This window comes from Sebastes fasciatus, chromosome 7 (assembly GCF_043250625.1).
Source record: "Sebastes fasciatus isolate fSebFas1 chromosome 7, fSebFas1.pri, whole genome shotgun sequence".
Classification (NCBI taxonomy): Eukaryota; Metazoa; Chordata; class Actinopteri; order Perciformes; family Sebastidae; genus Sebastes; species Sebastes fasciatus.
In genome coordinates this window covers 4,831,597-4,848,428 of record NC_133801.1, presented here as the reverse complement: position 1 = coordinate 4,848,428, position 16,832 = coordinate 4,831,597, and the positions used below count along the sequence as shown (strand labels likewise).

General features: G+C 43.6%; 1 protein-coding gene across 6 annotated transcripts in view; it reads left to right on the top strand.

Annotated features, from left to right (window-relative positions):
- Positions 1–16,062, top strand: part of sptbn4b (spectrin, beta, non-erythrocytic 4b) — a 96,467-nt gene extending 80,405 nt beyond the window's left edge. For 3 of the 6 annotated variants that reach the window (XM_074641139.1, XM_074641143.1, XM_074641144.1), the window contains 6 exons: positions 12–1,365; positions 1,985–2,045; positions 2,724–2,983; positions 7,996–8,166; positions 8,715–8,757; positions 8,891–16,062. In XM_074641139.1, coding sequence (XP_074497240.1) covers positions 12–1,365; positions 1,985–2,045; positions 2,724–2,983; positions 7,996–8,166; positions 8,715–8,757; positions 8,891–9,214 — 2,213 coding nt within the window. In that variant the 3' untranslated portion in view covers positions 9,215–16,062. Of the gene's footprint in view, positions 1–11; positions 1,366–1,984; positions 2,046–2,723; positions 2,984–7,637; positions 7,824–7,995; positions 8,167–8,714; positions 8,758–8,890 lie in introns of those variants that run through there. The other 3 variants (XM_074641140.1, XM_074641141.1, XM_074641142.1) reach the window with 3 other exon arrangements.
- Positions 16,063–16,832: the final 770 nt, after the last annotated feature.

The following is a 16,832-nucleotide window of genomic DNA, read 5'->3' as shown; positions in this document are numbered from 1 at the left end:
CCTCCGCTCAGTGTTGGAGGTTCACCAGTTTGCCCAGGAAGCGGTGGTGGCGGAGGCGTGGCTGACCGCTCAGGAGCCGCTCATCAGCAGCAACGAGCTGGGCGCGAGTGTAGACGAGGTGGAGCAGCTGATTCGTCGTCATGAAGCCTTCCGCAAAGCCGCCGCCACCTGGGAAGAGCGGTTCAGCTCACTGCGACGACTCACCACGGTAGAAAAGTTGAAAGCAGAGCAGAGTAAACTTCCCCCGACCCCTCTGCTGGGTCGGAAAGTCTTCCTGGACCCCCTAGATGCCTCACCCGGTGGGTCCACCCTCCCCCGCCTCCCGCTCTCCCCCGTCATGAGACAGACCATCTACGAGCAGAACGAAGCCAACTCTCCTCCCTCGCCGTCCCCTGCCACGCCTACACCCTCTCCTTCGTCTGTGGCTCGTCGGCTGGGGTCGACGGTCGCTAACTACACCCCAGTGATGAACGGCTCCAGCTACCGCCAAACCCTGGAGGCGCGGCACGGCGGCGTAGTGGGTGTGGCTGCAGGACTAGGCCAGCCCGCACTTTCCTCCATCGCCTCAGTTGCCACGGCGGCCATGTTGGTTTCAGCCAACCAGGCGCGAGAGAGCGCCAGCACAGTGAGAGATCAAGCCACCAAGGCGATGAGTCACCTCCAGCCAGTACAGGCGGCGAGGTCACTGGAGGTGAAAGTGTCCCCGTATCTACGGCAAGCAAAAATCAAACATTTGGACGATGCGGTGACGCCGCTGCTCGTGGCGAGCCGGCTGGAGAGAGCGAGGGAGAAGGAGAGGGGGAGGGAGAGAGAGATGATGATGGGAGAGATAGGGACGGAGAGAGCGGAGGTGGCTGTGATGGCCGAGGTGGTGCTCCAGGAGCCGGGCAGGGAGCGTCTGCACAGCGAGCCCACCAGAGGCTCACGGGCGTCCAGGAATGACCCGCTAGGTCAAGCTGAGCCTCAGGTCCAGACCCACAGCCACCACAGCCACCACAGGATAGAACGGCAGCTGTCCAGCGAGCAGCTGATCCAGGCACGAAGGGACGAGCTGCCTCAGGAGGTGTGGAGGGAACAGGCCGAGAGGCGGGAGAAACGGACGCTGGAGAGGCAAACGTCCAGCGAGCATGAGGGCCAGGCGGGCCAGGGGAGTCAGGGGGGCCACGGGAGCCAGGGGGGCCACGGGAGCCAGGGGGGCCACGGGAGCCAGGGGGGTCACGGGAGCCAGGGGGGCCACGGGAGCCAAGGGGGTCACGGGGGCCACGAGGGCCGGCGGAGAGAGAGGGACCGGCACCGGGTGGAGAGGCAGGAATCCAGTGAGCATGACACCGGGAAAGAGCACTCAGACAGACGCTCAGGAGGAGGGTGAGACTTTCAGTGTACTGACGTGTCTTTTAGGTTGTGTCGTCTATTGTGTTTTATTACACCGCTTTGTTGAATACTCGATTCTGATTGGTCAGTCATGGCGTTCTACAGTCTGTTATTTCTATATAGCAGACCGTTGCTATGTATAACAGACTGTTGCTATCGGCGCAGTTCTGATGTTGGACTCTAGAGGACCATTTTTGTGTCAAATTATTGATTTCTTAAGTAAGTAGCCGTGTAATAAGCGGGATAATGTACAGCTAGCGGGTCATTGTTGTGAAGTAAACCCCTTCAGGGCGATGAGAGACTCTAACGCAAAGGTTTATTTCACAACAATGACCGACTCGCTGTACATTATCCCTTACATGTAGCACATATAGTGATGGTCTATTATTAAAATATGGACACCAGGAGCAGGTTATACAGAATATGTTTGTTAAAGAGACGTTTTTTCTTTTTGTTGGATTTAGTGTTTATTTCTGCTGAGCACTATAAAAACTGTCTGTCATGAATGTAGGGCATTGCAGTTGGATAATTTAGCAGAAAAATCAATATTAATATTTTTATCTACGATGTGAACTCTAATGTGATTCTCTAATTTGCATTTCTTTTTCTGCAGAGAAAAGAGATCCACCCTGCTGGAAATTGTAGAGCAGCTGCAAGAAAGAGAAGCAGCACAGGTCTGGAGATTTATTATTATTATTATGTGTTGTGCTTTTCATCCAAATACAATGTGTGCAACTACTCACAGTTTGTCTGTTTGTGTTGCATGTTCTTGCTCATTTGATGGGTTTTTAACACAGGACGAAATAATAAACAAAACAAACTTATCACCACTGCATGCCAGTAGAGCTGCAACGGTTAGTCGACTAATCAATTAGTCAATCAACAGAAAAAAAATCTGCAACTATTTTCATGCATAAATGTCAGAAAATGCTGTTTTAAGCCTCTCAAATATGGACATTTACGGCTTTTCTCTTGTTTTATATCACATTAAATTGAATATCTTTGGGTTTTGGATTGACAAAAAAGACATTTAAAGACATCACCTTAGACTCTGAGAATCTGGGATGGACATTTTTTTTTAAACATTGATTTAACAGCGTTGATTTTCTGAGCTTGCGCACCACGAAATAACCAACCAACCAATCACGTTGTGCGGAACCGGTTGAGTTGCGCTTATATTTATGAAACAACAACACGTAGTCGTCAAACTTTATTACTCCTTTCAACCTTGACAAAGGCAGCGCAGACCAGATCCATTTTTACCTTCACAATAAAAGCCCTAGACATAGAATATTCACAAGCGAGTAATCCGTGTGTGATCCGTGATAACCATCACCCTTCCCCTCCCTCAGGCCCGTGGTGAGGTGCCCCGCCTCCCTAACGGGGTACCAGAGAAGACTTCCCGTAGCGAGCGGCCTCGAGCTCGGGACAGACCCAAACCACGGCGTCGACCGCGACCCAAAGAGGCAGGAGAGGCTACCACGCGGCGGTCCAGGTCCGCTCCGGCCCAGAGCAGCCCGGCAGTCCCCCAGATTCCATCACACACCGCACACCACGAGGGCTTCCTTTTCCGCAAGCTGGACATCGAGACACTGAAGAAGAGCACCAATAGGTGGGTGTTCAGGGTCATAATGATGAGCGTAACATCTGGACTAGCAGATGATAGATGTCGTAGAGAAGGAGGATGGACACCGGTGTCATGAGTATCAGACTTTACGGATTCATCAATTAATTAATTTGGTACTCCTGGAAGGTTATTTCTAACCTTCTCAGAGTACCAGATGGGTGAGGTTTACCACAAAAGACCAATTCACATACTCTCATTAAGTGATTTTTCACATAAAATAACACCAACATGACTTTTTACATTCAATTGTTGCAAATTCTAAACTTCCTGGTCTTTACTGTCAATCACATAGACTGTATATAAAGATGGACAAAATGACAGCTCCCCAAAAGTGAAGCCAAAACATCTGGATCGCCCCCTGGTGGCTGGCTGCAGTATAGCTCATAAATCCCGCCTCCTCCATGTTAGCAGATGGGATATGAGCCAAACTAAAAAACTCAAAGTATACGTCAAATACATTTTTCCCGAAGATGGTTTCTTTTATTTTAGGTAGTTCTGATCACGCTGATGTTTGTTCAAGTCTTCATTTTTCAGATAAGTTTGGTTTGAATTAGTTATTTGATGCTATAAAAAGGGTGTGAGTCATCATGATTGACAGCTGTTAGTCTTTCTCGCTGACGAGCTTCGGACGCGCTCGGCTTGCGATATGTTTGGGTGGATGACCTCGATACCACGGCTCCACCTCCCGATAACTACAGCGCAGACTCTGGCTCCAAATGAGGTCAAAATCTCAAAAATGTAGCTCCTGTACCCGGGATATTTTGGCTTCACTTCTGTACAGTGGGATGAAGTGGAGACGCATCGTCCATCTTTATATACAGTCTATGGTCAATCGTTGATTTTCAAATATTATTAAGTTGACTTCGGCACACGTCGTATCTCCGCTGTCTCTTTCTCATGACACCACTGCCCCCTCCATTTATTGATTCAACAAATGATGACAGGGGCATGACTCCAGCATGCTAAGCTAACAAGCTAACACACTCCGCTGACACTGCGTCTGACACGTTGAACAGATGCATGACTGTCACCTGAGGCCTCATCGGTTGGTCCCACCGTGTGGGAGGCAACACTCGCTCAGCTAAGCTTTGGATTTCCTCAGCAGACATACTGTGTGTCTTTAGAAGCATGCATACATTAAGGTCTACACATGTTTAGATTCAAGGGGATGCTACGATATTATAATTTTTACTGATTTTGTTTACTAGATAACACAAAAGAAAAGAGTGGAGATAAAGGGTATTTTATCAGTTTTATCTGAATCCAAAGAATTTGAATTTTGACAAATTTGTGGCTCGTCTCACCGTTTCCTGTAAATGACAGAAATATATGAAGAAGTCACATTATTAAGATTGTTATACAATGGAAATATTTGTTGCGTCTTCAATCTCTAACCAGTTAAAAATAGAAAGTGTTTTTTGCTTCCAAAGCATAGTAAGATCTGTTTTGATTAGGGCTGTCAAAGTTAATGCAATAATAACGCGTTAATGCAAATTCGTTTAAGCGACACTAATTTCTCCCATAACTGAACTTGTGATTTTTAGGTTGTAGCGGGTTCAGTTTTAAAGCTAGAAAACCTAATGAATTCATTGGTACCAACCATGTCATACTAGCTTGTCGTGAAGGAGGCTAAATAATGCTCCAAACGTACGCTAAATTTTGGCGAGGAAAAACTGGCATGGCCATTTTCAAAGGGGTCCCTTGACCTCCGACCTCAAGATATGTGAATGAAAATGGGTTCTATGGGTACCCACGAGTCTCCCCTTTACAGACATGCCCACTTTATGATAATCAGATTTCTTTATGCTAAATGCAGTACCTGTGAGGGTTTCTGGACAATATTTGTCATTGTTTTGTGTTGTTAATTGATTTCCAGTAATAAATATATACATACATTTACATAAAGCAGCATATTTGCTCACTCCCATGTTGATAAGAGGATTAAACACTTGACAAATCTGCCTTTAAGGTTCATTTTGAGCACGATTGACAGCCCTGGTAGGCTATATACACATACCCTGTAGACTTGCATACATTACAACCATTTTTAAAAATGCGCTGCTACTGTTGCTTATTAAGTGGCACTGCTAGTTTGTAAGCTTGTGTGGTTTCCTCCTCAATAAAAAACACCCATGCATAAATCTAAACATTAGAGTATCCCATTGATAGTGGCATCAGGAGACACAACGCTCACATCAGGCTGGAGCTTCTGAATCTTTGATGTATGTCGTCTCTGATCATCAGGATCAGAACGTGAAGACAACAGTTACATGAATTAAAAACAGCAGCAACCCGCAGAAATCTCCCCGCATGTGAAAACATCATGCATGACGCTTACGACGCCTCCTGATCTAACACCAGAATAAAGCTCAACAGAGATGGTTGGCTGGCTAGCAGACTGACTGGCTGGCTGGCTGATGAATGGCGTGGGAGTGGAGGTTGATGGAGCTGTTGATGGCGTACACTGCCTTGTGCCCAGTCGCTTCGCCTGCACACACACAACACACACACACACAGTCACTACCTGGCCTCCATAGATGACCACCCTGCTTCCTCCAGAGAGACACCAACGGCAAAGTCTTTCTCTGCACTGCCCTCTAGTGGCTGGGCTGACCACGCACAGCTAAACGCTCATCCCCTTCCAGCTGTGGATGAGTCCCACTCTCGTGCCCACTCAAAGGCAATGGATGAATGTCTCGTATGTACATGCCCTGTTATGTACATGGCAAGGTAAAGCATAATCCTGAATGGCTTCAATCTGGACAAGTGTGAATCTCCAAACGGCTCCTCGTTCGGCTTACTGTATGCTCACTTTTTTTGCTTTATATTCAACTTTGATTGGAGGAGAAGGATCTGTGGAGGAGTCGGGCCCTCGGAGCTTTTCCTCTAATCAATGCGGAGAAAAGAGAGGATACAGTTTAGTCTGAGAGGAAGGATTGAGGTTCAACCTGTCTCTGTTACATAGCTACATGACGAGGCACTGAGTATGTTTATGTGCACATTAATATTCTGGTATTATTCAGGATGAACAAGTGTTCCTAATAATAGGATACGGTGCATGTGAATGGTGTGTACTCTTTATAATACCCTGATGAACTGAAAGACAAATTGCATATCATAGTATAACAATCTCTAATTTAACGTTTACATTTCACATCACTTTTGGCTTCACTGCTCAGTTTCTAATTAAGGGTTTCTTTTATTAATCTTTCTGAAAAGCTGAAAGATGTTACTGAGGTTTTCTGTAAAGTACAGTTAATTCTGAACACATCTTTACAAAGATAAAAGATTGATTTTTTTTTTTAAATCGCAGCGCTTAAAAGGGTTGTCGTTGTGGAACACCTGGAAAATAATGGTTGACAAAAAATGTTGACGCTACGTCAACTTTTGTCATCGTAGGATGAGGTTGAAAGCTCAAGAAAAAGCTTTATAGTGAAGTCAAACTACTATTACCGAAGTCAAGAATGACATTTATTTTTTATTATTATTAAAATTATGTGGTTCTTAAGGACCCTATGTGTATGAATAGAAAATTTGAATTTGTTATTATTGTTTTTTTCTTCATCTTTACCTTTAACGTTTTACCATAATAGATGGAAGTAGATGTCACTTTACCTTTATATACTTTCTACTTGTAATTACTGTACACCTGTCTAACCCAAATATATATTATTTTATTTTATATTTTATGTTATATTTTATCTCTATATTTCCATATTTTAACTTCTGCCCTATTTTATATCTTAGACTCTAATTTTTATTTTCAAAATTTTATTTTTATATGTATTTAATGAGTATTGTTTGTAGCCTGAGATCTAAGATTTTCATTGCCCACTAGGGTTGTAAAGGTATGAGATTTTCACGGTACAATAACCATCTCAGAATATATCACGATATACAGTATTACACTATTAGTATTATTAGTAGTATTATGTGTTACAATGACCCTTAAAGGAATGAGAACAGAATTACTATAAACAGAATTATAAACGTAATAAAAAAAGTATGTAACTCTAATATGTTAGATAACTAAAGCGTGTTAGTTTACATGTTAGCAGCACCGTAGGATGAAAAATAACACCAGCTGTGAGCTTTTAAAATAATGTCCTATGATTATTAACAATTAACATCTACTGTAGGTGCAGTATCTCGTTATCCTTAACTCACACACTCACTTATGTCAGTTTTTTCCAATACCGCAAATGTACACAGTATGATACGACGGTATACCTTGATACCGGTATACAGTTACAACCCTATTGCCAACGAATGCTTCTCTGTAATTGTTGTGCATACGACAATAAATAACTTGAACACATGAAACTAGTGCCGATATCAGCGATGTAGACACCTCATCACATGCACCGTTCTCCAGTCTAAGTTTCCATTGTTAGTTCTCAGAGGTGTTTGAAATCGGGATATTAAGCTGCACACAGACAGCTTGCTCTGAATAATACCTATAATTGGGCGACAGCTTATTAATGGGAATGCTGTGTGCATGTAAACACGCTCAAAGAGGGAAAAGAAGCATGACTTTGAGTTTAAGTTGTGTTGTTGCCAAAATGCCATTTAACCAAACTCTCCCTCTTTTCTCCTCTCTTCCTCGGTGCTCCTGGCTGCTTCTCTCGTCTCCTCCAAGGTAAGTCATATATGAACCCCACACAGAGACACACAGACTGTACGTAGCCTTCCTCCCCATCCCTCCATCCCCCACCTCCTCCTCCTCCGTCCGTCCGTCCTTCCGTCCGTCTGTGTGTGCGTCCGTTCGTCTGTGTTTGTTCAGCAGTGTGTTTCCTCCTCCCTTCTTGGCGCCGGTCCATCCCGCCTACCTACCTGTCTGCTCTGGTCAGGTGAGTGAGGTGTTAGCTTAGCGAGAGCGACTCTGCAGCTCTTCCTGACTCCTCCCATCTCCCCCCAACCACCACCTTCCCCGTACTCCTCCCCTCCACCTCCTCCACTCTCCCTCCCCTCACCCCTCCCGCCTTCCCACACCACAGCAGGTCATGGGTCAACCTGTACTGCGTGCTGAACAAAGGGGAGATGGGTTTCTACAAGGACGCCAAGAACACCGCCACGCCCTACAACAACGAGCCGCTGCTCAACCTCTCCCACTGCCACTGCGACGTCACCAACGGCTACAAGAAGAAGAAGAACGTCTTCACGCTCAAGTGAGGGCCTGGTTACATACTCGGGTTTTCTTATTTTACTTTTTAAAGGGTGTAGCATTTTGAGCAGAAATGAAATATAAGTATCCCTTTAAATGCAAATAGGGTTAGGGTTAGGAATGCAAATACTAAATGAGCCAGGTCTTAGGCTGCATTCACACCAGATCGCCAGTCCTCCCATTCATCTTGAGTGTTTGGGCTGCAGCCGCAGGGGTTGCCAAAAAAAAACTTAGCCGCCTGCGGTGAAAAAGCCAAATCAGAATCAACTTTTGCCCGACATCACGCTGCGTGGCCAATCACAAAGCTGGCGATGGAGAGCTGTACAACAACAGCCATGAGTGAACAAAACACATTAATCATCATGCAGTTGATGGGCCATTAAAGTGACTCTCCCACACCGCTGCACAACCCTGCAGTGAATCGCAGCACTGCTGGATCTGTTGTGAATGCAGCCTCACTCTTTAATAAGAAAAAAAATCTTCTAAAGTTATCCACCAAACATGTTTTGCACTTCACTGTTTGCAAGTTAAAGTCCTCTCCTCTTATTGCAGAACGAAGGACGGCAGTGAGTTTTTGTTTCATGCAAAAGATGAGGTGAGACCTTCTTGTTTTTTTAATTACATTTCAAAATAGCAAGATCACAGATCACTGAAACACCTGAAGCTATGTGACACCCTTATCAGAAACATTAAAGGACCATCGTCTGTGATCTTTCCCTCCCTCGCAGGACGACCTCAAAGTGTGGGTGAACAACATCACCGCCAGTATTACGGAGCACGAGGATATTGCCAAATGGGGTCAGCCCCAACCAACTACCTCATCCACCGACGAGGGCACGCGTCAAGACGGCAGCAAGGCAGACAACAGGTCAGAGCGAGGCGGCGAGCCCTCGGACCGGGGCGATCGGATCGAGCGGGCGGATAAAGAAAAGGAGAAAGAGAGAGAGAAGGAGAAGGAGAAGGAGAAGGAGCGGGGCGAACGGTCGGAGAAGTCGGATCGGGGAGGGAAGTCGGACTCGAAGCGCTCGGAAAAGTCCGGTAAGAAAAAGTGAGCCGGGCGACGGAATCGGTCGGGATTGAATCGTACGAACTCCGGATAGGAGGCGGGGCCGTAGACTGGTAGTGAACGCCCCCCTCCTTCCCTCCGCCTCCAACACTGTCAACAAAGCGGTTGTGTTTGGATGGAAAGTGACACACAGGACAGAAGGACTGACCCAGGCTCACTCATAGGACGGACAGGACGGATTTGGAGCAGGAGACATCTTTCTCTCTCTCTCTCTTTCTCTTCTTCTCTGTGTCTCTGTGAGAACACACAGAGTCACTGACGCCCCCCCACCCCCCGCCCCCCGGTGGCTGTTTCAGAGAACTGCACAGAGAGTTTCGTGCTGCTGAACCCCCGGGCGGCGTTACCGCGAGAGGGAGACGGGACACGTTAACTCAACGGCTGTTACTGATTGCTGGTAGTGCGATAAAACGTAGCTCATTCTGTTCCATGTTTGTTTTTTCTATGAGATGAGCTGTACCTGTATGTATCTCTTGTCTGTCTGTCCTATCTACTGTATCTATCTGTCTGTCTGTAAGTCGAGACATCCTACACTATGTCTTATTACTCCTCGGAAAGAGAATGAAAATTATGCCAAAATGTTTTACAGACATAACGAACTTAGAGTTTTTTTTTGTTAACTGTTTTCTCCACTTTGTCCGATGAAAAGATGTGGAGGTGACACCGGTTTTACGTTGATACCAAACGGCACTGAAACCACATTCATCCGAACTCACCGTGGATGAGTCAACACTGACAAACAACTGCAGTACTGTGCTGATTCTAGGAAGGTGGAAAGGTGATGATTTAAGACAAGAGAAGAGTAGATGGCCGACCAGGGTGATGAACTCCAGAGCGAAATGTAGAAGTTTCCTTAAGAAAGATCAGCCCTGAAATCAGCTTTTAATGTTGTCCAGGAGGAGCAAACAGAGCAGCTTCCCTTCATTTATAAAGGATATGTGAAGATTTCTGCATGACAGATGGATCGCAAGCTGTTTAACCTGTGACAGTATGGTCACTGCAGTCACTTTGGGCTCTGAAATCTAATTTATTAAAAACAAACATGTACAGTTCTTGAATCAGCGATCAGAAAAACTAATCTGATGGTAGACTCTGGCTCCCAGGGGCCTCATTCATTAAAATGTGGTTTCATTTTACTTTAAAGGTGCTATTGATAACATTCAGCCACTACATATCGCACTCTCCCTCCTCCGTTCCATTGCATTCACTTCACAACAAGTGGTTGCCAGTTCGCTGCACAACCTGCGTGTTTTATGGTCGAGTGGACTGACACTAATGCTAACGTAGAACTTACCGTCAAACTCAGCCGTCATCCGTTTTTTTCCACACTGACTGGCAACCTGATCGCTGACGACACAGAGATACCACATGATACCATTGTTGTTATACTATCGACTCACTAGCCTTGTTAGAAGTGGGAACCGAACGTCAGATATCTTCCACAGAGATAAACAAAACATTCATTTTGGACCATACTTGCCAACCTTGAGACCTTATCAATAGGGAGGATTCTGGGGGTTCTCGCAGAGACTGTGTTTCCTGCATTCTGGTGACTTTAACCTTTAATTCTCAGGAAAGAAAACTGAATAATTCGCCCCTCTGGCGTGACTAATATTAACTATAATAACTAATATTCATCCGTTTTTATTCATTTTTTTGTGCCCCTTCTTGAGTACTTAGCTCTCTCTGTCTCTCACTCACTGAAGGTCCTTTCAGACACAACGCGACAACGCCACCACAGCGCTCTGACCCCCATTATTTCCAATCGCTTGCTCAGTACCACGCCATGACGGCTTTTCACTACGTCGAGCAAAGATCAACTTTGGGCACCGCACGCTGTGATGTGTGCTGAACCCAGCTGCTCAAACATGAGCTCAAACTGCGCTGTGTCGCAAACATAGACTGCTCTCTTCTACCGGGAAACGACATTTGGTGTAGCTCTATTGTTGTCCAGGTCGAAACAGTAGTGATTATACACGCTGTACAGTACCAGAAACAGGTTAAGTGTGAACATTTGCCATAAATTGGGAGAAATGCGGGAGAATTGTGACCCCCGGAAGGAAACCGGGAGAGGGCGAAGAAAAATGGCAGTCTCCCGGGAAAATCGGGAGGGTTGGCAAGTATGTTTTGGACCCGGCAAAATGTTTTAAATGATTAATTCACAATCATAATAATCTTTTTTAGGACAAGCCGTACTTTTATTTAGCACCTTTTTAAAAGTTCTGTGGATGTTTTATTTTTTTTAAATTATTTGTCTACATAAAAATATTATCAATAAGACCTTTAATTAATTTAAAAAAAAAACATGAAACTGAATAAATCATACTTTGGGAAGCTGTAGAGGCCAAGATTTATGTTTCGACATCTTACCATCAGGATCAGTTTTTCATAAGTTCCATGTTTGATCATACAGGAAGCACAAAATCTGACATAATGAATGAGGCCGTCGGGCTGAAACAGGCCTCATCTACTCTTTTATTCTCTTATAACATCAAACTACTTGTTGGATTTTCTGTTTGATTTATTCACACAAATCTGTTGCATCCTTTTTCTTTTGATACAGAATTCAAAATGTTTTTCTGCGCGAGTGTTTGTGCATGTGCGCGCGCGCGTGTGTGTGTGTGTGTGTGTGTGTGTGTGTGTGTGCTGCTGCTCTCCGCTCCCAGGGTCTCCATAGCTCTCAGGTTATTTCTGTTAGTGTGTGCTTACCGTGTGCTTCATATGTTTGTCCTCTCAGACGCCACCTTAGTCTTCCAGACACGTCCGATCCACAAAACACACACACACAGAGAAGAATATAACTTTAAAATGTCCAAGGTTATAAACATGTTCCAGAGTGTAAAAGGTCATCAAACTGTCCAGGTCAACAACCCATCAGTGTAGACGGGAATGAATGAATGAATGAACTGACGCACCGTTGAGAGCCAGGATATCAGACTGACCAAATATGTAGAAAAAAGGGGGTTGAACATGTCTGTAAGTTGTGAGATTGCATGTTTTGCTTGGAGAGAAATCACTCGTCTTTGCAGCCCGCTGACTCAGCATCAACGCATCAGTTTCCCGTAAACTCACCACGAAGCCATAAACGACAGGGAAGATAGGAATCGTCAAAGTCTAATAAACTTGTAAATGCAGCTGTCGGGCAAACTGAAGTTACTTTGCTGCTCTGGTAGCAGCGTCCTGGTCAGATAAAATCTCTTTTTAGAATCCTTTCAAATATGAATGCTGTTTCAGTATCACTGCTACTGTCTGGAAACTTCAGTTAAAGTCCAGCTGAAATCACTGCTGCAGTACATCACACATATCTGCTCTGTAAACCACACAATCTCCTTTGAGGAAAAAAACTCGAAATAATTTGGAATTACTGCCAAATTACCCCAATATTTACCTCAAAATGACTTTATTATAAACATTATTTAATAATTATATTCCGCTATTTCCATGTCTGCTGATAAATAAATGATAATAAGAAATTAACTTCTTTGAAATTTCTTAAAAATAACTCCCTGAATCATTACATAAGCTACCAGGTTACGAAACTCAAAGTTTAGGACTTTGGACTTGAATGCAAAGACTTGAGAGACAATGACTTGGTCCCACCTCTCTGAGTATTATTACATCTGGCTGCTCCTAGTCTGGTTTCTGCTCATCAGAATACATTTAATCATGCTTTATTTCAACCCACTTTATGCATCTAAATGAAGTGTGAACGCCAGATCAATGCAATCATTTACATGCATGTTGGACAGTCGAGAGTAGAAAGAGTACAGAGAGTTGTAGAGGTGAATTTTGAACGAGCAAATCTTCCACATGTGCAGCGACACGGTTCAGTCCTCTGCTGTCGGGTTATGAGTCTAACGGCATAATAAACTGACACACACTCTGTTGCTGTAGATGCACACAGGACAAAGCACGCAGGGTACAGCTAACTCGCTAACAGACAACGTCACAACGTCGGTCATTTGAACCATTTTACACAGCAGAAACAACCAGATGTGTGGAAGTCAGTGTGGTTAAACATGAATGGTTTGGATGGTACCCTGCCTGTCTGTGTCTGTATGTGTGTGTGTGTGTGTGTGCCGTTCTGTTCACATCAACCTCAGTCTGTCGGCCGCGAGGAAACAGGAAGAATAAAATACCTTTTGGTTTATCATTCATGTGTTTATAGTCAGTGTTTTTCTTTTCTCACTGGAAACGTTTGTTGTTGATTTCAGCGTTCGCTCTCTGAAAACAGCATGTAGATCGTAAGATTACAACAAAATGTACATTAAACCAGAAATATGAGTTAGATGGATAGAAGGTGAAATCTTTACTTCAGTCATTCAGCTACTAACATTGAACACAGTTTGACATCTTGTAAACCAAAACCACACAGCAGTATGCAGTAATATGAGGATCAGAGGAGTGTTTGTTCAGGAATGAATATTGTTAATGTTGATGTTGATGATGATGATGATGATGATGATGATGATGATGATGATGTCCATGGTAGCAATGAACTGAAACTTTATGCAACTTTTTCTTTGCACTAGGGACGCCGGCCTGTTGGAGGGTTGAGGCCTGATGGTCAGTGGTGTTGGGGATTCTGCGGAGCGACGTCACATCCAGACAAGCTAAGCGTTAGGTAGAAGACAGTTTTATTTTGTTTGTAAAACAATTAGTCAATTAATCGATTGGTTGATCGTCAGAAAATTCATCAGCAACAATAAAATCTGATAATTGATTCGCTGTTCATTCAAATTTTTATTAGAAGACGTCACCTTGAGCTTCCTGGGACGGAGGTTGTTCATTGTTTTCTAATGTTTTACGGAGCAATCGATTAATCGATGAATTAAGAAAATAATCACCAGATTACGATAATGAAAACAATTGTTAGTCGCAGCCTTAATTCATGCGTTATGTCAAACTTGAGTACTGTAAATATGTTGATATTTAGTTTTAAATAGCTCCTCCTCTGCCGGCTCTCATCACGCGTCATCATCCGTCAGTCTAGATGGCTGCTGGAAGCTGCTCCAGCGTCCAGACAAAAACAGATGATCTTCACACACACACTGCCTGGAACATATAATATACTATATATACTGTATATTTGAATAGGGCTAAGACTACAGTGAACACAATCAACCTTAAGCTTCTAAGCAGAATTATTATCTTTTTTAAATCTAGCATTTATTTCTATGTTTCTGAGGACAATCAATTCTGATATAGCCACAAATGAATAAGGATGTGTGCAGTTCCAGCCCAGTCGCACAGCAGTTTGTGAAATAGTCACGAAATTTAATGTATTGAACAAACGCAGCGTAAGAAGGAGGTCGGGGTGGGTCAAAAAACACAGGAGTTTCACCCAGGAGACCGGTGTTCGTGTCCCGTGTGAAACCAGAAGTCAACGTTGATTTATTTGTCATGTAACTTCCGTATTTAAGTTGCACCACTTCTGGAGTTATTTTAAGCCAAACCACGATCTTTTCCTAAACCTAACTAAGTAGTTTGTTGCTAGCGGCGACGAAGGCCACCAGTTGAGCTGCCTCACGTCACGTTTGTCTTGGCCAAAAAGTTGTCCTCAAACACAACGCAAAGACGACAACAGACGGCCAACTACCACGTACGTTCTGCGCCATGAAATAATTGTCCACACCAGCAGGTCGCGGTAGTCCGTATTCGTCATTCAAAAAGGGAAACCTGTTTTCTTGCTTTCCTCACTTCCCGTTTCTCTTCTCGTGCACTGAAGCTGAACAGCCAATCAGATTTATTTCTCTCCCCGACGAGCTCCACCACCGATTCAACATGCGGAAAAACTTCCAACACGGGGAAACAAGAGCCGACGGTGCAGGACGCACCGCAAAAACTAGGCCAACAGACGCTCACCAACGGCCCCAAACTGTGGTGTGTCAGGGTCTTAAACCTAACCAAGCCGATCCTAAACAAAACTAAGTAGTTTTATTTTGAAAAGGCTGGAGCGGAAATTGACACGTGCATCATGTGTTGCTGGACATTCGTAGGATAACGCACGTAAAATACGTTGTTGAAAGTCTTGCTGAGTGTCACGGAAAATAAGGGAAATTTGTGTCTAAGTACACGAATCAAATAGATTAAATTTTGTGACTATTGTGGAGTAAAGTCTAAAAGTGAGAGGCTGATTATGTGAACAAGTGGATTTTTTTTTATAGGAGGGTTAATATCTATAAAAGCACCAGTTTTCTTACAAAATAATCCTCCGCCACAGGACGATTCAAGCGACATCAGATACGGTCATTTCTGACATCATCTTTCACTTGACTGCCGGAAACACCTCCCTAGATTACCTTCTAGATGAAGCTCTGAGATAATCCAGTGCTGATGAGTGAATACTGAATATTTGCTGCCATAGTTTGTCTCCTCCCAGGACCCCAGAGCACCGCTGTCTATCTGCCCTCAGCCTGTCTGTCTCTCTGTATGCCTGCCTATAGCAACCTGATGATGTACAAATGTATGTGATCATAACAGGAAGATGAGTTTATCCATGGTGACACTGGGAAAACTGACCCTTGTCTTTGTTATGTTTAACTTTTTTTGAGTACGTGCTGAAGTGAGATTGCTGATAAACTCCACACAAACACAACAGGACGAAGAGGTTGCATGAATGACATAAGTCTCTATTATGGTACTGCTGTGCATGTCTTCGAGTCCCATCCCTCCACTATGCAATCACTGTAACACACCGGGGCAACACCAACTACCAACATGAGGAAAGGGTGAATGAATGAACCGATAATAATGTGTAAAATGATCAGAACCAACTGCGAATCATTTGCTCTGTACAGTCCTTTCTTTGAATTGATAAATACAAATTGTGATATTGAAAGATAATGTTTGTGTGTGTGTCTTTTTGTGAAGCAGATGAGTGAGGTATTTGGACTTGCAGGCGGTCCATAAAATGAGCACACTGAATGTAAAAGGGTGATTATTTAAAGTTTATATGTATTGCTTAATATTGCATGCATATCTTTTGTTTGAAAAAAAAAGTACTGCAAGTTGCATTTAAAGGATGAGTGTGTAACATTTCAGGGGATCTATTTGCAGAAATAGAATATAATATTCATGTTTTCATTACTGTATAATCACCTGAAACTAAGAATCGTTGTGTTTTTGTTAGCTTGTTAGTGTCGCCCCCTGACCCAATTCAGTCTCCATTAGGTAAAGTCTGTTTTCCGTTAATAGAGGTACGAACTCCAGAATAGCCTGGTTTCAGGACAACATGGTTTCTATTCCGGCAGCAACGTTTTATTGGAGTAATTTTGTTAGTGATATTGACTGGAAGAAAGTTTGGTTCCTTCTAACAAATAAGGTAAAAGAGGTGTCATTTTATTGATGATATAATAATAATTGATCCATAGATTCTATCCAGTGAAACATTTCTTACAAAAAAAGTTAAAGAGTGACATAGATGTAAATCACATCCTGAAACTTGCTCTCATTTATTTATTGGTCCTGTAAACTTACATATGAGCTGTGGAAAGATGTTAACAATTTTGCACTGTACTATAGAAATATTATATTTGGTTGCTATGGTTACAGAGACAAAGACAGTAATGTGTTTTTTCTTATTCTCATTTTAATTCTCGCGAGAT